Source organism: Callospermophilus lateralis, chromosome 5 (genome assembly GCF_048772815.1).
Source record: "Callospermophilus lateralis isolate mCalLat2 chromosome 5, mCalLat2.hap1, whole genome shotgun sequence".
Taxonomy (NCBI): domain Eukaryota; kingdom Metazoa; phylum Chordata; class Mammalia; order Rodentia; family Sciuridae; genus Callospermophilus; species Callospermophilus lateralis.
This window is the reverse complement of record NC_135309.1, coordinates 71817970-71839892: the sequence shown is the minus strand read 5'-3', so window position 1 is coordinate 71839892 and position 21923 is coordinate 71817970. Positions and strand designations below refer to the sequence as shown.

Here is a 21923-nt window from a genome sequence, read left to right as displayed (position 1 = left end):
TTATTATGTATTCTCTTTAGTCTTCATTCAGTAGGAATGATTTAATTTTATACCTGTAAGCCACTTATTTATTTGTTTGTTTATTTACTTATTTGGTACTGGGAATTGAACTCAGGGGCAATTAACCACTGAATTATATTCCCCAGCCCTTTTTTGTATTTTATTAAGAGGCAGGTTCTCACTAAGTAGCTTAGGGCTTTGCACACTTGCTTGAGGCTGGCTTTGAACTCTAGATCTTCCTGCCTCAGCCTCCCAAGGCGCTAGGATTACAGGTGTGCACCACCACACCCATCTCCACTCACTCTTTTAAATGCTGCTTTCTCATATGCATTACTAAAAGGATAGATAAGACTTGTGAAATAGAATTGACTCTATAAATTTATATTTATAACATTCTTTCTCATGATGCTAATGTTGAATGTGGACTGCATATTTTTAAAATTTTCTCTTTTTGCATTCTACCATGCTTTGCTTAAAGCTTACTTTTCTTTCTTTTTTCATTTTAATCAGACAGTGGCAATTTATAAATAATGGGGGAAATGCTTAACTTTTAGAAATAATTTTAACAGTGATATTGTCTCAATGGAATGGTATATTTCATATTTTGCTGTTACCTGATCTGAGATGAAGCAGAAATGACTTTCTGTGATTCCTTTGGTGCACTTCCATGATTAACAAAAATATTGCCCATTCTGTTTCACTCATATTTAAGTAGAGTGCAGGAGAAATTTGTGTGTGTGTGTGTGTGTGTATGTGTGGTGCTGGGTATGGAACCCAGGGCCTTGGTCATGCTAGGCAAGTGCTCAATTACTAAGCTACACTGTCAGCCCTGTAGGAGTTAATTTTTAACATCTTCACTACTTATCATAGCACCAGTGTTGAGTTCCACCTTGATTTCTAAGGAAAGCATAACTTTTTGAAGTCTTTTCCCCCCATCAGTTAAACCTCTTACAAAGGCTGTGTGACTTGGATTCTGAACTGTATTATTCATGCTGCTTAATAAATTGACTTCATCCCTATCTATCCTTATTCCTACAAACTATTCTCAAATAGTTCTATCACTATGTGGCACCGGAATGAACTGATATGGGATAAAATGTTTTGTGTGTAACTGATATACAAAACTTTTGTTCCTTTTGCTTTCATATAGTTCTGTGGGTTAGTTCACAATTCATGAATGCCTGTGCCTGAGCAATTTAGGACTTTTTGATATCTGGAAGTTGTAGCAAGTCTGTGGATTATGGCTTATCCCAATTTGAGAAGGAGTGTTGTAATTTCTATATAGTTTTGTATTCATGGGAAGCTGTGGTAAATAAAATAAGTTGTAATGAGATATGGGACAATTGGCTGGCTTAGAGAGAAAAAAGAGGAAATAAGTGAATATTTCACATATAATTTGATAATGATCAATTTATCTAAAACTGGATCAAATATATTCAGATGTTGGCGTTAAGAATATGTTCCAGGACTGGGGTTGTGGCTCAGTGGTAGAGTACTTGCCTAGTACTCATGAGGCACTAGGTTTGGTGCCCAGCACCCACTTTAAAAAAAAACCTAAATAAACAAAATTAAGTTATTGTGTCGATCTTCAATTAAAATATTTTTAAATATGTTTCAGAATTAAACTGATACATATTTCAATGCCTATGAAAGCCATAGATAATTTATAACCTAATATCAGTGGAAAATATGTTTTTGTTTGAATAGGCACTATGTTCCTCTTAGAAAATAATAATTCTGATTTTAAAATTCTTGTATATTTATACAGTGGACAACTAGATAGCTATAAAGATAAATGAGAAGCCTCTGTGTACTTGTATGAGATGATCCTCAAGATATGATGGGTCCCCCATACTAAACATATTTAAATATATAAATATAAATGGCTATATATATAAACAAGATGAAAATTATGGTATGTTGTATGCTCATATTTGTGTAAAAGGAGGGATAACATTTATTAAAATCTGCACTATGTAAAACATGTCTCTGAAGGATACACAAGACACATTATAGTTATTTCACTTGAGAGAAAATGTTACACAATACAGGGATCGGAGTAAGAACATATGCAATATGTACCTTCAAATTTGGAACCATATAATAAATTGTCTATTTAAATACAAATAAATACTCCATAATTTTAAAAAAGAAAAGGGAAAAAACTTTAAACGTTTACAAGCCATTAGTGCAGTTCCCCGGGAAAACCTCTGGGCGTCGCTGCAAGTCAAAAGAAGAGAAAGATCGTATAGGAAGACGCGTTTGGGAGACTCAGAGGGTAACTTCCTGCTCAAACCAAACACATAGAAGAGGTCAGTACAAATTCGGATACAAAAAACAAAAGCAGGAAAAGTGACCATCCAAGCCATCCAAGGGAGGGCTCGTTCCTCCTACCTCAAAGAATCAGGGCGGCGGACGGAGACGCACGATGACGCCAAGCGCCCGGAGGAGCAGGCTGGCGCTGTTGCTGCAGGTACTGTTGCCTTTCTTGCTGTCTTTGTTCTGCCGGGCTCTCCCAGACCAAATCCACTACTCGATCCCGGAAGAGCTGGATAAGAACACAGTGGTAGGAAACCTCGCCAAGGATCTGGGGCTCAGTGTCCAGGATTTGCCAGCCCGGAAACTGAGGATTAGCTCAGAAAAGGAATATTTCACTTTAAATCCGCTGAGTGGGGACTTAACTGTGCGTGACAGAATAGACCGAGAGCAAATTTGCGGGAAGCAGCCTCAGTGTATTCTGGATTTCGATACTGTCGCTGAAAACCCATTTAATATTTATCACGTAGCAGTAATTGTGCAGGATATAAATGACAACACTCCATTATTCAAACAGAGTAAGATTGACTTAAAAATTGTAGAATCCACCAAACCAGGTACAACATTTCCATTAGACCCAGCTCTGGACTCCGATGCAGGTCCTAATTCACTGCAAAGATACCACCTTAATGACAATGAATACTTTGATCTCGCAGAAAAACAGGCTCCAGATGGACGTAAATATCCTGAGTTGATTTTGAAACATTCTCTGGACAGAGAAGAACACAATTTTCATCAGCTGGTTCTCACAGCTGTGGATGGGGGAGACCCACCTCAAAGTGGTACCACCCAGATCCGAATTCAAGTCACCGATGCCAATGATAATCCTCCGGTATTCAGCCAGGATGTGTACAGGGTCACCCTGCGGGAGAATGTCCCCCCAGGCTTCTCAGTGCTTCAAGTGATGACCACTGACCAGGATGAGGGTGTCAATGCAGAAGTCACCTATTCCTTTCATAATGTGGATGAACAAGTGGAACATTTTTTCAACTTAGACAAAAAAACAGGAGAAATCACAACAAAGGATAATTTGGATTTTGAAATTGCTAACAGTTACACTCTGAATATAGAAGCAAAAGATCCTGGAGATCTAGCCTCCCACTGCAGTATCCAAGTTGAAATTCTCGATGAGAATGATTGTGCACCTGAAGTGATTGTGACTTCAGTCTTTGCTCCCCTGCCAGAAGATTCACCACCAGGAACAGTGATTGCCTTAATAAAAACGAGAGACAGAGACTCAGGAGACAATGGAGAAGTTTACTGTGAAATTCGGGGACATTCAGAGTTTATATTGAAATCTTCCTTGAAGAACTACTACAAGCTAATGACAGACCGGGTTCTAGACCGGGAGGAGATCCCAGAATACAACATCACCATCACAGCCACCGACAGGGGCAAGCCACCCCTCTCCTCCACGATAAAGATCACCCTGCACATCTCAGATGTCAATGATAATGCGCCAGTTTTCCAACAGAGCTCCTACGTGGCCCATGTGGCTGAGAACAATGCACCTGGAGCCTCCATCGCTCAGGTCAGTGCTTATGATCCGGACTTGGGCCCCAATGGCCAAGTCTCCTACTCCATCGTGGCCAGCGACCTGGAGCCTCAGGTACTGTCGTCCTATGTGTCCGTGAGTGCACATAGTGGGGTGGTGTTCGCGCAGCGAGCCTTCGACCACGAGCAGCTACGCGTCTTCCAGCTGACGCTGCAAGCGCGCGACCATGGCTCACCAGCTCTCAGCGCCAACGTGAGCCTCCGCGTGTTGGTAGGAGACCGCAACGACAACGCGCCACGGGTGCTCTACCCCGCGCTCGCTCCCGACGGCTCAGCGCTCTTCGACACTGTGCCGCGCGCCGCGGAGCCCGGCTACCTAGTCACCAAGGTGGTGGCGGTGGACGCGGACTCGGGACACAATGCCTGGCTATCCTACCACGTGCTGCAGGCCAGCGACCCCGGACTCTTCAGCCTGGGGCTGCGCACTGGAGAGGTGCGCACAGCGCGTGCCTTGGGCGACAGGGATTCGACTCGCCAGCGCCTACTAGTTGCTGTGCGTGATGGTGGACAGCCACCCCTTTCCGCCACCGCCACGCTGCACCTGATCTTCGCGGATAGCCTGCAAGAGGTCTTGCCAGACCTCAGCGATGACCCTCTGCCCACTGACCCCCAGTCTGAGCTGCAGTTTTACCTGGTGTTGGCCTTGGCCTTGATTTCTGTGCTGTTCCTTCTGGTGGTGATTCTAGCTATTGCTCTGCGCCTGAGACACTCCTTCAGTTCTGCTGCCTGGGGTTGCTTTGAACCAGGTTTGAGCTTCAAGTCTGGGCCTGGGGTTCTCCCCAATCACAGTGAAGGAACATTGCCCTATTCTTACAATGTGTGTATTGCCTCACAATCAGCTAAAACAGAGTTTAATTTTCTCAATGTGACACCAGAAATGGCTCCTCCTGAGGACCTACTCTGTGAAGATGCCTCTTGGGTACCATGTACAAATCATGAGAACACTAATGTTCCCTTTGCCTCAGATACTACTTTAAAGGTGAGCTTTGATTCATTTATTTTCACTTGGGGCCTTGGTATTTCTTTTAAAAACATGTAACTGGGATGAGACACTTTGTTGCATGTTTTATTGTCTTGTGAGTCATATTTAGTCAATGTTCTTCCTTAATTATCTTAATCTTTTCTAATCAAACCCTAAATAATGGTTTTCTATCTGAAGTAGGAAGTTTATTTGTCCATAATTACAAGTGTCTTTTTCTTCCTGTCTTTATATTCCTTTCATCTAAAGGTTGATTACTATTGGGAATTTAAGCAATTGCTTTTACCTTCGTGGTAAATTTTAGCTTTACTTTCTCTAGAATTTATAGCGCTTCAGACATAAGAGATTACTCAACTTATTAGTTTGTGGAAATGGTGAGGGAGAGCTACCCAGGGTAATGGCTTGCTAACAATAGAGAATGCACAAAACATTGTTCCATTGATTTGAAATCAACATTATTTAAATGTCTTAGCAAGCTGAGTGTCCTGGTATCTCAGACTTTTATTTTCAGTGCTAGGGATCAAACCCAGGGCCAATATGTTGGGCAAATGCTCCACCACTGAGCTACATCACTAAACCCCAGATGTATTTTTAAAGGATGAACAGTATTCAAGGGCTGAGGTACTGTAATTAAGAGTGCATTTTAATAAATGTGATAAATCATTCTCTTTCCTACATATTAATAAATTGTTCCTGAGAAAAATTGCACATGGAAGAAAATTCTTCAACCTATGTTTATATCATCTTCTACCAAATATTACCTAAAACTTCATGACTTTGAATTTTAACATTATAACATCTTCATTCAAAAATTTTTTCTATCAAGGTGTCATTAAGTAAAAACTGCTTTTCTCACTTGATGGACTCTTTGAAGACCAAAAAATGTCTATTTTTCCAACCACAGTTTTTTATATGTATCATGCAAAAGTAATAACACTAAATATCTGTCTCAACATGAGAACACCTCTGCTCAGTAAATATCTAGGTACACTTTTCTATATAAATGATAAACTGAAGCCCTTTCTTCCACAGTCATTATATTGATTTCTACCAAAAGCTTATCACTATACAACATCTAACTATGCATATTTGAATAATGTGATAGGAAAATATAATTAATGCACAGTTAATCCAACTTAAACTCAATGTGGCTCCATATTCTTAGATTAAAAATCTATAAACTTTCTCAAAGACTTCACAAGTAACAGAGGTCTATACTTTTCTGCATATGACACTTAAAAGAATTTTCAAATCAGTAGGCCTTTTTAAGAAGTTTTTCAAAAACCTGGATTTGTTTTCTTGGCATTCTTATGTACAAATGTGAAGGTTTTCCTAAGTGTATCCCAATAAAAAATATGAAATCTTGAAATTGGCAAAGGTAAGAATTTAGGTATTTTAATTAAAGAAACTCAAGTGGTAAATAAATGATATAGGTTCATTGGTACATAAAATAAAACTTCTAAGAAAGTAAAAAAGAATATAATAATTGGTCTCAGCGGTTTGTGAAACTGTTTCAGAATTGAAACTTGATTAAATATAAACAATGTCAACAATACATTAAGGATATGCAAAATTATTGGAAATAAAAATATAACTAAAGTCATGGGAAATAAAAATAGAATTGGTGTAGTAACTGATTAGGACTCTGAGCGTCGCTGTTCACCAAAGTGGGAAAGAATGTCACAGAAGCAACTCGACTCTCAGCTTCTTCCATACTAAACACGACTAGGCAAGCTTCTGGGAACTGCCGCCCGTCCCAATTCCGCCAAAGAATATGCTCTCCTCGATTTTAAAGAAATAAGGAAACAGCAGGCTGAACCAGGACTAAGAGAATTGAGGGAAGAGAAAGCAATGGCGAATCTACTGAGGCGCTGGTGCTGCGGAGACCTGCTTTTGTCCTTCATGCTTCTGGGAACGCTGTGTCAGCCAGGGTCCGGGCAGATCCGCTACTCGGTGCCCGAGGAATTAGAGAAAGGCTCCTTCGTGGGCAATATCGCCAAGGACCTGGGTCTACAACCGCAGGAGCTGGTGGAGCACGGAGTCCGCATCGTCTCCAGAGGTAGGACGCAGCTTTTCTCTCTGAACCCGCGAAGCGGCAGCTTGGTCACAGGGGAAAGGATAGATCGGGAGGAGCTCTGCGCTCAGAATGCGCGGTGTCTGGTGAACTTTAACATCTTGGTTGAGAATAAAATGAAAATTTATGGAGTAGAAGTGGAAATAGTTGATATTAATGATAACTTCCCGAGATTCCGGGAGGAGGAATTAAAAGTAAAAGTTAATGAAAACGCAGCTGTGGGAACTCGCTTAGTGCTTCCCTTCGCACGAGATGCGGATGTGGGTGTGAACTCCCTCCAGAGTTACCAGCTGAGCGCCAATCTTCACTTCTCCCTGGACGTGAAGAGCGGATCTGACGGGCAAAATTACCCTGAGTTAGTGTTGGAAAGGCCCCTGGACCGCGAGAAGGAGGCGATTCACGCACTCCTTCTCACAGCCTTAGATGGCGGAGACCCAGTACTCTCTAGCACCACGCGGATCCGCGTGGCAGTCCTGGACGCAAATGATAACGCGCCCCTCTTCACCCAATCCGAATATAGAGTGAGTGTTCCAGAGAGCATACCTGTGGGAACTCAGCTACTCACTCTGACCGCCACAGATGCAGATGAGGGAATAAATGGGAAAGTGACCTACTCTTTTCGCAATGAAGAAGACAAAATTTCGGAGACGTTCCAACTTGATTCCACTCTGGGGGAAATCTCAACTATTCAATCCCTGGACTATGAAGAATCCAGATTCTACCTCATGGAAGTGGTAGCTCAAGATGGAGGTGCTCTTCTTGCTAGTGCTAAGGTGCTGATCACAGTACAAGATGTGAATGACAATGCCCCAGAAGTGATACTCACTACTTTTAGCAGTTCTGTTTCTGAAGACTGTCTTCCTGGGACCATAATCGCACTGTTTAGCATACATGATGTTGATTCTGGGGAGAATGGTGAGACTTCATGTTCTATTCCGAAGAACTTGCCTTTCAAATTAGAAAGGTCAGTTGATAATTACTATCACCTATTAACAACAAGAACTCTGGACAGAGAAGAGACTTCAGATTATAATATCACAGTAACCGTTACCGACCATGGCACCCCACCCCTGTCTACAGAAAATCAAATTTCCCTGAAAGTAGCAGACATCAATGACAACCCACCTACCTTCTCTGAAGCCTCCTACTCTACTTCCATCCCAGAGAACAACCCCAGAGGAGTTTCTATCTTCTCTGTGACAGCCCATGACCCTGACAGTGGTGATAATGCTAGGATCACTTACTCCCTGGCAGAATATACATTACAGGGAGTGCCTCTATCCTCCTATGTCTCCATGAACTCAGACACTGGTGTCCTGTATGCACTATGTTCCTTTGACTACGAGCAGTTAAGAGACCTGCAGCTACTGGTGAAAGCAAGTGACAGTGGGAACCCTTCACTCAGCAGCAACGTGTCACTGAACTTATTTGTGCTGGATCAGAATGACAACATCCCTGAGATCCTGTACCCCACCCTTCCTACTGATGGTTCCACTGGTGTAGAGCTGGCACCCCGCTCTGCAGAGCCTGGATACCTGGTGACCAAGGTGGTGGCAGTGGACAGAGACTCAGGACAGAATGCCTGGCTGTCCTACCGCCTGCTCAAGGCCAGTGAACCAGGGCTCTTCTCAGTGGGGCTACACAATGGTGAGGTGCGCACAGCACGGACGCTACTGGATAGAGATGCTCTCAAGCAGAGCCTCCTGGTGATTGTTCAGGACCATGGCCAGCCCCCTCTCTCGGCCACTGTCACACTCACAGTGGCCATGGCTGACAGTATCCCTGATGTTCTGGCCAATCTGGGTAGCATCAAGCCCCCTTCCTACTCTGATGATTCAGAGCTTACACTCTACCTTGTGGTAGCAGTGGCTGCAGTCTCTTGTGTCTTCCTGGCCTTTGTCATTGTGATGCTGGCGCTTAGACTAAGACGCTGGCACTCATCACGCCTGCTCCAGGTTTCCAGAGGCAGGTTGGCAGGCATGCCCGCCTCCCACATTGTGGGTATGGATGGGGTGCAAGCTTTCCTGCAGACCTATTCCCATGAGATCTCCCTCACTGCAGACTCCAGGAAGAGCCACCTGATCTTTCCCCAACCCAACTACGCAGACACTCTCATTAGTGAACAGAGTTGTGAGAAAAGTGAACCTCTTCTGGTGTCTGATAAGGCAAATGCAAACAAAGAAGAACCAGGAGTTGCTCAGGTTAGTTCTTTCTTACAGTAAGAATGCCTGGAGCATTTTCTTCCTTTGTTTTCTCAATCATTTTTCTGCCACATTCAAAATCAGCTAATTATGTAGTGAATCCTTATTTGCTTTATTGCAGATTAACTGTATTTTAATTGATAATTGATGCTTTTTCCATTGATTTTCAAATTGCTTTGGACTTACTGTTTTTTCTCAATCTGTGCTTATTTTGGAAAATCTAACTGATTAACAGTAGACTTAAGTGAAGTGCCAATCTTAAAATAAAGTGGTAAATATAATACTTTACTCAAAGATTTTGTTAGTTCAGAACAGCTATTCTGTTGATAGTAGAGTTGTTCTATGAATTCAAGTAGTTAGACATATTGTACTCTTTTGAATATTTGCCTAGACACTATTAGTGAACATGTTTTGGAAAGATATCTATAGGATTTGTATTTTAGTGTATTTGAAGTTTACATAAGGAAATGGCTTACAGTACTTGCATAAATCAGTGGACAAGTACAGAAACGTTCTGCACAATATCAGAAATGTAGGATTAATTTATAGTGATGATCATGTCTGTAGCATTCTGAAATCAGAAAGTTTTGGTTAACCCATGTAATTATTGGATATGCACATTTGTTGAAAGAAGAAATCGGTGAGAAGAAACTTTAGAATTGTAATTCATTCTGTGATATGGGTTACAGTCTCAAGAAAGAGATTCTGCTACATTCAACAAGTGTAAATATATCATGTACTTGGCATCACTCGTTATAGGTAATCACTTAACAGAATCAATATCTGCTAAAATGATTGCATTTCTGTATTGGAGGATAATTCTGCTTTATTACAAGAGTCTAAGGTTTGTATTTGAAAATCAATGCAACATAAGAATGGCTTGAAATTATAAAGTTAATTTCTGAGGACTGTGTTTACTTTAAATTAATAGATTTTTCTTAGTTAAAATGCTAGTCTGAGTTTCAAATTCATGAATACGGGTCATGGAAGGGAAGAACTACTTAATTTGATTGATTTTCTGCCTCTTTGCTGAAAATGATTTTCAGATACTTCTTACTAAAAGATTTTAAATGGTTCAAATTTTATACATTTGACACTTTGAACATCAGTGGCAAGTTATTAATAAATGGAAGGAAATGGCAGTTGAATATTATTAGGGGAATATAGACTATGTTACTCAGTCATGTGATTTATTGACACATTTAGAAAAACAGAACCACTTTATTTTTATTTTTAAATATTTATTTAGATGACATCCAATTATATATATATATATATATATATATATATATATATATTTAGAAAATCCTAACCTCAATGTAAAATATGCAAAATCACTGAATAGTTAATGCATCCAAAAAATTACAGAAGAATCAGTATGATAGATGCTGACATCACTTGCTCCTATATGGAAAATCACTTTTCCATTACTGTTTAAATAAAAAGTTATAGGTTTGGGTATGTATCCTGAGATAACTTTTGTATGCAATGGACAAACATCTTTTAAACCTCTCTAAACTACCAATAGACTTGCATTTTAAATGCTTGCTGCACACACTGTCAGTATATGTATTATACCTACTTTCAAATATTTGAATCTTTAATTTTATTTGTGCTCTGAAAAGATAAATTTCCTGTATTAATGTTCATAGAATGGTGGAAAGTCATTTTGCTTGGCTGTTTTGAAGCAGTCTTGATTCAGTATATATTTTTAGTGGTTTGGGGATCAAATGCAAAGTCTTGCTCCTGCTAGGCAAGAACTCATTCTACCACTGAGCTACACCCCTAACTCCTCATTAATTTTTTTATGTTTGTATAAAGATGCCAGTGAATGGTTATGCAATGAGCAGTTTAACATGCTTTAAAGTTTTTCCCTTGTAAGCTGACTTCATATTGCTGCACACCTGCCAAGTTTTAGAGTAACAGTAAATATGTAGATTAGAGACACTTTCTTTATGAAGACCTTCTAGTTTGGAAATTGAATTAAAACTGTAAGACACCTGTCACAACACAGAAATTAGCATTCTTATTGACAAAGGAAGAATGTTAATGAAAAAATGTTGAGATCATCATACAATAACCTTGAAGTATGAGGACTCATACTTCATCTCCCAAAAATCCAAATAATTCTCCATCGTTAAGCTACTTGGAAAGAAACAGTACAATTGAGGACAGTTATAATGTAGTATTGAAAAACATCACTTGTGAAAGAGTTTTTCAATCATACTCTTTTAATTAAAAGTAGACACTTGAACACTAAGAAAAGAGACTCTTGCTTCTTAATCTATTCCTACTTTATAAAAATAATCAGCCTCTTGCTTACCTATCAGTTCTTTTGGGGGTAAAATAATAAAGGAAATATTTTTCAGAAAGTGAAATATAGTACAAAACTAAGAGCTCTGAAGTTTATTTCTTGAAATAATAATACACATCAAGTTGATACTTCAAGAATTTTTATACTACATTTTCTGCAGTCACCAACACTTTCTTTTATGTGTTTTTCTATTTGCTATTTTATTGAGTTCTCAGTTCTACTAAGAATAGGGAATATGTTATTGTGTCCATTTTATAAATATGGAAGCTAAAAATATGATGATGCTAATAATAACTTGAACAAGTTTATCTCTGTTTTCTGATGAGTAAAACATCTTTCATTTGGGTGGATGAAGTTCAAGTTCAGAGAAATGACAGCCAGATTAAATATTTAAAATATTCAAGTGTAGTCTCTCATCGACTGCCTGCCATGAAGATACCCATCAGAGAACCATCACAAAGACAAAGCAAGTGGTCATTCATCTAAATTCTTGGGATCCTTTAGTGATCTCCTCTCCTAGGAATTAGAAGAGAATGGATGGGAAACCACTCCAGACTAAGGTGCCTGGCAAGACCAAGGCAAATGCCATTTCTCTTCCTGTTGTCTTTGTACAGCCAGGAGCTTTCAGAGCAGATTCACTACTTTATTCCTGAAGAGCTTTCCAGGAGCTTGCTGGTGGGGAACCTTGCAAAAGATCTGGGGTTGGCATTGTGGGGTACCTACTCAGAACTTGAGGATTAGTACAGAAAAGAAATTCTTTACCATGAACACAGAGAATGGGGACTTGCTTTTGAGGATGGTATAGACTAAGCAGATTTGAGGCAAATATTTAATATGTGTTCTGGAATTTGAAATGGTTGCTGAAAAGCCTTTGAACTTTTTTCATATAACCTTGCTGATCAAGGACATCAATGACAACCCACTGACCTTTAGCAGAAATATCACTGAGGTGGAAATTAACAAACTGGCAATGACAGGAGCTACATTTTCCCTGGAATATGGACAAGATGCTGATGCAGGTGTCAAGTCCTTGTAGCAGTTAGTACTGCTACAAAGTAGTCCTCAGCCCTGATCTCCACTTTTCTGTAATTCAAAAGGAGAACCCATATGGTAGTAGTTACCCAGAGCTGGTGCTGAAAGCACCCCTCGATAGAGGAAAGCTGTTATTCCACCACCTGGTCCTCATGGCTATAGACAGAGGAGAGCCCTCCAGAAGCAGCACCACCCAGATCAGGGTAATTGTTGCAGATGCAAATGATAATCCCCCAGCGTTTACTCAGGATGTGTACAGGATCAGAGTTCAAGAGAACCTACCTGCTGGATCCTCCTTCCTAAGTGTTGGCCACTGATCCAGATGATAGTGACAATACCAAGATCACCTACTCCTTTATCAATGTTGGTGAAGCAGTGAGAAAACTGTTGCAAGTTGGATGATAAAATAGGAGAACTCACCACTGCTGGAAGATTGGACTTTGAAGAGAAAGCTACACACTTTGGTAGAAACAAAAGATGGTGAAAGTCCCAGTGCACAGAGTAAGATACAAATAGATATTTTGGATAAAAACAACAATGCCCTGGAGATTACCCTGGCTTCTGAATCCCAACATATAGAAAATGATGCTGAGCTGGGGACTACTGTTGCTCTGATCAAGACATGTGATCTAGATTCTGGATTTAATGGGGGAAATCCTGTGCAAATTAAAAGGGAAATTTTCATTTAAAATAGTTTAAGATAAAAACGTACACATAGGTTGGTGACAGATAGTGTGCCCTGGACAGGGAGGAAATCCCAGAGTACAATGTTATTATTATAGCCACCTACAAAGGAAACTCACTCCCTTCCTCAGGTACAAGTTTTACCCTGTACATCACTGACATCAACAATAACGCCACAATTTTCTACCAGGCCTCCTATGTAGTCTATATAGCAGAAAACAACCCTCCTGGACCCCCATTGCTTAAATTAGCACCTTCGACACAGACCTGGAGCCCAATAGCCAAGTCCCCTACTCTGTTGTGGCCAGCAACCTGGAGCCTCAAGCATTGTAATGCTACATGCAGGGAGCCTTCTACCAGGAGCAGCTTCGTTCCTTTGAGCTGACTCTGCAGGCCTGTGCATGTTGGTAGGTGACCACAATGACAATGTTCCACAGGTGCGCTAATCCGTGCTAGTTCCCAATGACACTGTTCCTTGAGCCATGGAGCCCGGCTACCTGGTCACCAAGGTGGTGGTGGTGGAAACTGATTGAGGACACAATGCCTGGCTATCCTATCATGTATTGCAGGCCACACCTGCAAGTTTAAATTGCAAGTTACATCCTCCAACCACAAAACAGATTAGACACCATAAGTACGCAGAAATTCCATCCAGAAATGATTCGCTACCGGCCTCCGCTCGTTTAAGGACCTTGATCTCTGTTTCTGAGGAATGCAAAGTGATCTGTCGCTGTTCTTCCTACTCATAATCCCAAAGAAGTTCATAAAGCTAGTTATGGCAGCTCTGCGGAGGTGCCAGCATCTGGGGTGGCTGTTTGGAGCCAGAACTGCACAGATCCACTACTCTATTCCCAAGGAGCTAGAGAAGGGTTCCATCGTCAGCAACGTCATCAAGGACTTGGAACTGGAGCCCCAAGAGCTCATGGAGAGCGGAGTCTGCATCGTCTCCAGGAGTAGGGCGCAGCCTTTCTCTCTGAACCCGCGAAGCAACAGCTTAGTCACCACAGGCAGGATAGACCAGGAGGAGCTCTGCACTCAGTGCGTGTGGTGTCTAATAAATTTTAACATTCTTATCAAAGATAATAATGTTATCTTTATCCAGTGGAAGTGGAAATAGTGGACATTAATGACAATGCTCCCTAATCTTTAAAGGAAGAATTGGAAGTGAAAATTTCTTGAAAACGCAATTCCGTCTTCTCGCTTTTGACTGATGGAGGTCTATCCTGATGTGAGAATAACTCACTTCAGAACTTCAAGCAGTAACAGAAACTTTTCAGTGGATGTGCAAAACCAAGCCCATGGGCCCAAGTACCCAGAGCTGGTGCTGGAGTGTGCCCTGGACTGCTAGAGAGAAGCCGTTCACCACCTGAACCTTACTGCCATGGATGGTGGTAACCCTGTCTGTTCAGGTATGGCACGAATTGTGTTAACTGTCCTAGATGGGAATGACAATGCTCCAGTGTTTACTCAGCCCATCTACCGCATGAGTGTTCCTGAATATCTGCCTGTGTCGTCCGTAAATGCCACAGACCAGGATGAAGGAATCCATGCCCAAATTACATATTCCTTTGTGAAGATCACAGAGAGGATCACACAAATTTTCTGCTTGAATGTTTTAACTGAAGAAATTTCAACTTTTGCAACTCTAGACTACGAGGACTCTAGCTTTTATGAGCTGGTTGTTGAAGCCCAGGATCAGTCAGGTCTTCAAGACCGAGCAAAAGTCTTAATGACCATCTTGGATGTGAGTGATAATGTACCAAAAGTGGTTGTTATGTCTGGAAGCAGAACAGTCACTGAAAATGTACCTCCAGGAACAGTAATTACTCTTTTTCAAGTCTATGATCGAGATTCTAGACTGAATGGCTTGGTAACATATTCCATTGTACAAAGTCTCCTTTTGACTTGGAAAAATCAGTAGATGATTATTATGGATTAGTGACAAGTGCAGTTCTAGACTAGGAACAGGTGTCCTTGTACAACATCACTGTGATAGCTACAGACAAAGGAATACTGCCTCTGTCTACAGAAAAGCTCATTTCTTTACATGTGGTAGAGACTAATGACAACTCACCCATTTTCTCCCATTCATCCTTCTATATGTTACTGAGATGCTTCCAGTCCCAGAGGTGCTTCCATCTTCTCTGTGAATGCACTGGACCCTGACAATGAAGAGAATGCCCAAGTTGCTTACTCCCTAGCTGAGGATATACTCCAGGGAGCACCTCTGTCTTCCTACCTCTCCATCAACTCCAAGACTCGTGTCCTGTATACACTGTGCTCCTCTTGACTATGGACAGTCTAGAGACATCCAGGTACTGGTGATAGCCAGTAACAATGGGAACCCATCACTCAGCAATGCAATCACTGAGCCTGCTGGTGCTGGATCAGAATGACAGTGTGCCTGAGATCTTGTACCCTCCCCTCCCCACTGACAGCTCCACTGGGGTAAAGCTGGCTCCCTGCTGCGCAAAGCCTGGTTATCTAGTGGTGGCAGTGGACAGAAATTCAGGTCAGAATTCCTGGCTTCCTACTGCCTGCTCAAGGCCAGTGAGCCAGGGCTATTCTCAGTGGAACTACACACAGGTGAGGTGCGAACAGCAAGGTCCCGGCTAGACAGAGAGTCACTCAAGCAGAGTCTTGTGGTGGCAATCCAGGACCACAGCCAGCCCCCTCTTTCAGCCACAGTCCCACTCATGGTGGTGGTGGCCAACATCATCCCTGATGTTCTGGCTGATTTGAGCCATTTCAATCCCCCACATGACTTTGATGCCTCAGACCTCACACTCTATCTAGTAATGGCAGTGGCTACTGTTTCCTGCATTTTCTTTGCCTTTATTATGGTGTTGCTGGTGCTTAGACTGTAAAGCTGGCACAAATCAAGCTTTCTGAAGTCTGCAAATAGGGGTTTGCTAAGTGTGCCCACCTCGCACTTTGTGGGTATGGATGGGATGCAGGCTTTCTTGCAGACATTTTCTGATGAGGTCTTGCTCACCTTGGACTCAAGAAGCCATGTCATCTTCCCCCAGCCCAACTATGCTCACATGCTTGTCAGCCAGGAGGGTTGTGAGAAAAATGAGCTTCTTTTGATATAGGAAGATTCAGGGTTTTGTAAAGAGGAAGACTCCCTTGTTCAGATGAGGTTATATTTTTTTATTTTTAAAAAAATAGAAAATTTTAAAATTCTTTGATCCATACTAAGTTTTCTTAGTCTTTTGCAGCAAATCATGTAATTCTGATGTTTTTCTTTTATATAAAATCAACCTCTTTTCAATCTTGGTTTTCTGAAATTTTGACTTTAAAAACAATTTAGTTTATTTTTTAACCTTTCTTTTATATGAAAGCTTTGATTTTGTACATCTCATATCTTAGACATTTGTGAAATCCTTTCTTTTTCTAATATTAAAAAAACTGAATTACTGCCTCTGTTAAATAAGACTAAGATCTTAGTAGCCAGGAGCAGTGGAGCACACCTATAATTCTAGTAACTCAGGAGGCTGAGGCAGGAAGATCACAAGTTCAAGACCAGCCTCAGCAACTTAGCAAAGGTCTAAGCAACTTAGTGAGACCCTGTCACAAAATAAAAGATAAAAAGGGCTGGGGATGTATCTCAGTGGTAAAGTGTCCCAGGTTCAATTCTCAGTATCCCCCCCAAAAAAGGTCTTTGTATTTCTTCAATGCTACTAAATAATTGTAAATAAACATTGGGGATCTGAGAGTATAGTATATAGATTAGCCTACCTTGCACAAAGCCCTGGGTCCAAATTCTACCACTGCAAAACACACACACACACACACACACACAGACACACAAACACTACACTTTGAATTGATCTTCTAAATAAGATGATAAAAGTAATACATCTTTTTATAAATCAATGGTGATATTTGCATTTCTGCAATTATTATACAATTGTTTATTTCAAGTTTCCAATTGTAAATGGCTAATCAAGAGATTCCATATATTTTCAAATCTGATTTGTTTAGACATTTGTGATATGATCCCTTGATGTGTTTTAGCAAAATTTAAGAGTAAAGCTGGCCAGGTGTGGTGGCCTACACCTGTAATCCCAGTGGCTTGGGAGGTTGAATCAGGAGGATCATGAGTTCAAAGCCAGCCTCAGCAACTTAAAGAGGCACTTGTAAGACCCTGTCTCTAGATAAAATATTAAAAAGGGCTGGGGATGTGGCTCAGTGGTTAAACCCATCAGGGTTCAATCCCTGGTGCCAAAAAAATATTAAGAGTAAATTATAATTTTAAACAAATGGAATCTTGGGTATTAGTCATGTGATTCAGATGGTCTCATACAAATATGATGATTTATTTGTGTTTTTTTTACACTTTGAGAATATGAATGGTGTTTTACTATATCACCAGTTTTGGGTGGTTTTACTGCATCTTGAATATCTGTCATTATAGGTAAAGCTAGCTAACTGGGTTTCATGGATAGTAGACAGGTTTATTTTATTCTTTTACCTGAGTTACCTGTTATCATTTTATTTAAACAAAACATTTCACTAATCAAAAAAAATAGATCCTACTCTCACAATAGTCATTCATTCATGTAGTCGGTCAGTCATGATACATATATAAAGTGACCACTTGATAAATGTTCGGGAATCATGAAATTTGCTAAGTAAGACTCTTTGAACTACCAAATAAATCATCAATACTAAGATAGGTTGTCAGAGATTTTGAGCATATATTGAATTTTCAAGCATGGGGGGATGTGTCTATCAAATTATTGATCACTTTTATCATTTGTGAAAAACATTCCAGTCTGATCAAACTTATGTTGAGATGACATTTTTTTTAAGTAAGGAAGTAAAACTCAGTAGGAATCATGAGAAAATACAACTTTGCTTGGCAATAAACTAATCAGAATTCTAACTAAATAAATGGTTCTTCAATAGAAAAAAATCTCATAAAGGAAAGAAGATAATTAATTCAATGTCTGGAAAATCAAGTAGACTTTCCATTGAAATTTTAAATGCAAGTTAAAAAAAAGCAAATGTCAGAATGCTTCTCAATAGCTATCTATAATGTACTGACTTTAAAACTATAAAACTATTTTGATTTGATCTATTGAGCTTATGTTACATTTTATTAAACATATTTTGATTGTCTAGGATTGTCTAGTAGAGATCTTTAATATTTAATTTTATGTTGTGGAATACCTTAGAAAACTTGAATACTGGAGATAATGAAGTCATTTTTAGGAAATATATATATATATATATATATATATATATATATATATATACACACACACACATTTATAGGTATATGAATATGCACACATATATACACATATATCAAACGTTTACTTTTTTAGCTGCAATGACTGATTTTTCTCTACGTTCCAAAAAGTATGAGTGCCTAAAAAGTAACTTCAAAGTTGCAACACAAAAGAGTCAAAAAATTATATGAGATTAATAAATACCCATCCATAAACATTATTGCATTAACCAGTGTCTTAAAATGATTTTTTAAAGTATATCAGAGATATTAGGAGTGAAGAAACAATAGGGATATTTTTGAGGGGTGAAACTATTTTCTGTAAAACCAGTTTATTTTGCTTCAATATGATGCAATAACTTAGTAAGGACTCTGAGCGCCGCTGTTCACCAACCAGGGGAAAATGGTGTGATGAAATCCGACAGGAACCACCGAGTTTACAGCACATACAAAAAAAATCCGGCAGTTTCAGACAAGCCCTCTTTCAAGCTGCGCCATAGTCAAGCCTCTGTACAGCTGAGTTCTGGATCTCCCTTCCGAATACAGAGGAGTCCACGCAGAAACATCTGCATTCAGCAGGACATCCCGACTCTGCTCAGGGTCTAAGCAAGATCAGCAGGACGACAATGGCGGCTCGGCAGAGGGGCGAGAACTACAAAGGATTCGTCCTCCTTTCCATATTCCTGGGGACCTGGTGGGAAGCCTGGGCAGGACAAATTCTCTACTCCGTGACAGAAGAGACAGACGAAGGGTCTTTTGTGGGTCATATAGCAAAGGACCTGGGTCTGGAACCCCAGGAGCTGGCGGGGCGCGGAGTCCGCATCGTCTCCAAAGGTAGGACGCAGCTTTTCTCTTTGAACCCGCAAAGCGGCAGCTTGGTCACCGCAGGCAGGATAGACCGCGAGGAGCTCTGCGCCCAGAGCGCGCGGTGTCTGGTGAGTTTTAACATCCTTATTGAGGATGAAATGAAACTTTACCCTATAGAAGTGGAAATATTGGATGTTAATGACAATGCTCCTAGATTCTTGATGGAAGGAATAAACGTAAAAATAATGGAGAATACAGTTCCTGGGATGCGGTTTCCGCTAAATGAGGCTGGAGATCCAGATGTGGGCACGAACTCCCTCCAGAAATACCAGCTCAGCCCCAATCGCCACTTCTCCCTGGTTGTGCAAAATGGAGACGATGGAAATAAATACCCAGAATTGGTGCTGGAGCAGGTGCTGGACAGAGAGGAAGAAATGACTCACCACCTGGTCCTCACAGCCTATGATGGTGGAGACCCACCCTTATCTGGCATCCTGAATATCCAAGTGACAGTAGTGGATGTGAATGATCACACACCAGTCTTCTCTCTACCCCAGTACCAAGTGGCTGTACCTGAGAATGTACCAGTGGGCACAAGACTTCTCACAGTAAATGCAGTTGACCCAGATGAGGGAGTCAACGGGGAAGTGACATATTCTTTTCGAAAAATAACTCCAAAACTTCTACAAATATTCCATCTGAACTCCCTCACAGGAGAATTATCAACTTTAGAAAGCCTGGATTATGAAGAATCTAGCTTCTATGAAATTGAAGTTCAGGCTCAGGATGGTCCTGGTAGTCTGACAAAAGCTAAAGTATTAATCACAATTTTAGATGTAAATGACAATGCTCCTGAAGTGACTTTGATGTCCATAAGCAACTCAATCCCTGAGGACACACCTCCTGGGACAGTAATTGCTCTTTTCTACCTCCAAGACAGAGATTCTGGAAAGAATGGAGAGGTGACTTGCACTCTTCCAGAAAATCTGCCTTTTAAGTTAGAAATATCAATAGATAATTATTATAGATTGGTCACAGCAGAAAACCTGGACCGGGAAAAACTCTCTTTGTACAACATCACACTGAAAGCCATAGATGGTGGGACTCCTCCTCTGTCCACAGAAACACACATCTCCATACATGTGGCAGACACCAATGACAACCCACCTACATTCTCTCACTCCTCTTACTCCATCTACATCCCTGAGAATAACCCCAGAGGTGCCTCCATCTTCTCAGTGACTGCACACGACCCTGATAGCAACAAGAATGCCCAGGTCACTTATTCCTTGGATGAGGACGCCACCCAGGAGACATCAGTGTCCTCCTACATCTCCATCAACTCTGACACTGGTGTCCTGTATGCACTTCAATCCTTTGACTATGAGCAGTTTCGCAACCTACAACTGAGAGTGACTGCACATGACAGTGGGGACCCACCTCTCAGCAGCAAGGTTTCATTGAACCTGTTTGTCCTGGACCAGAATGACAATGTGCCGGAGATTCTGTATCCCACTCTCCCCACAGATTGGTCCACTGGGGTGGAGTTGGCTCCACGCTCTGCAGAGCCTGGTTATCTAGTGACCAAGGTGGTGGCAGTGGACAAAGATTCAGGCCAGAATGCTTGGCTGTCCTACCGCCTGCTCAAGGCCAGTGATCCAGGGCTTTTCTCTGTGGGGCTGCATACTGGTGAGGTACGCACAGCACGTGCCCTTCTGGACAGAGACACACTCAGACAGAGCCTGGTTGTGGCTGTCCAGGACCATGGTCAACCACCTCTCTCAGCCACTGTCACATTCACTGTGGCTGTGGCTGACAGCATACCAGATGTCCTGTCCGAATTTGGCAGCAATGGGACGCTTATGGACCCCAGTGATTCGGATCTTACGCTCTACTTGGTGGTGGCAGTGGCCACTGTCTCCTGTGTTTTCCTTGTCTTTGTTATTGTGCTGCTTTTACTCAGACTGCAGCGCTGGCACAAGTCACACTTGCTCCAGGGTACAGGTGGTGGGTTGGAGGATTTGCCTGCCTCACACTTCATGGGCATGGATGGGGTGCGCACTTTCCTGCAGACCTATTCCCATGAGATCTCCCTCACATCAGATTCTCGGAAGAGCCACATTATCTTTCCCCAGCCCAATTATGTGGACACACTCATCAGCCAGGAAAGCTGTGAGAAAAATGATTCTTTGTTAACATCCATAGATTTTCATGAATGTCAGAATGAAGTACCAAGGAATCAGGTGAGTTCAGTTCTTCCTTTATCTTTATTTCCATGACCATTATGTTTTCCAAGAAATGTTCCTATTTGTAAAACAAGTATTTTGAAGATAAGGGTTAAGAAAGCTTGAAGGAGGTAAAAAGTTTACTGGTTTATTTAATTGTTGATAATTTAATATAGAACACATAGGTTATGGTACCTAATTTGAAAGGTAGTGAAAGCCTTTTGTACAAGATTATTAATAAGTAAGCTGTTGTATTTTTACCTTTCGCTTATTTTCCACTTGGTTTTCTTGCAAGCATATTTAATTTTTTTCAGTGCTGGGAATTAAACTTGCCTCGCTCATGTTAGGCAAGTGCTTCACTACTGAGTTACATCCCCAGCCCCACCACTTGTTTTTCTTTTTTCTTTTCTTGTTTCTTTAGTAATACAAATTTGTTTATTGGTTCTTTGTAGTTATACCTGAAAGCAGATCCATTTTTATATGATTATGCAAGCATGG

General features: G+C 41.0%; 3 protein-coding genes and 1 pseudogene across 3 annotated transcripts; all 4 read left to right on the top strand.

The window, feature by feature from the left end:
- Window positions 1-2321: 2321 nt before the first annotated feature.
- On the top strand, window positions 2322-5146 carry LOC143400421 (protocadherin gamma-B2-like). The gene is made up of 2 exons (XM_076857652.2): window positions 2322-4849; window positions 5099-5146. Exons 1-2 carry the CDS (start codon window positions 2429-2431, stop codon window positions 5144-5146), a joined length of 2469 nt encoding a protein of 822 aa, XP_076713767.1. The 5' UTR covers window positions 2322-2428.
- A 1554-nt stretch (window positions 5147-6700) lies between these two features.
- Window positions 6701-9145, top strand: LOC143400420 (protocadherin gamma-A5-like). The gene has a single exon (XM_076857651.2). The coding sequence runs from the start codon at window positions 6701-6703 to the stop codon at window positions 9143-9145; it is 2445 nt and encodes an 814-aa protein (XP_076713766.2).
- A 4784-nt stretch (window positions 9146-13929) lies between these two features.
- LOC143400419 (protocadherin gamma-A6 pseudogene) lies at window positions 13930-16249 on the top strand (annotated as a pseudogene).
- Window positions 16250-19019: 2770 nt separating this feature from the next.
- LOC143399806 (protocadherin gamma-A7-like) lies at window positions 19020-21887 on the top strand. The gene is made up of 3 exons (XM_076856830.2): window positions 19020-21408; window positions 21758-21776; window positions 21878-21887. Exons 1-3 carry the CDS (start codon window positions 19020-19022, stop codon window positions 21885-21887), a joined length of 2418 nt encoding a protein of 805 aa, XP_076712945.2.
- The last annotated feature ends 36 nt before the right edge of the window (window positions 21888-21923 follow it).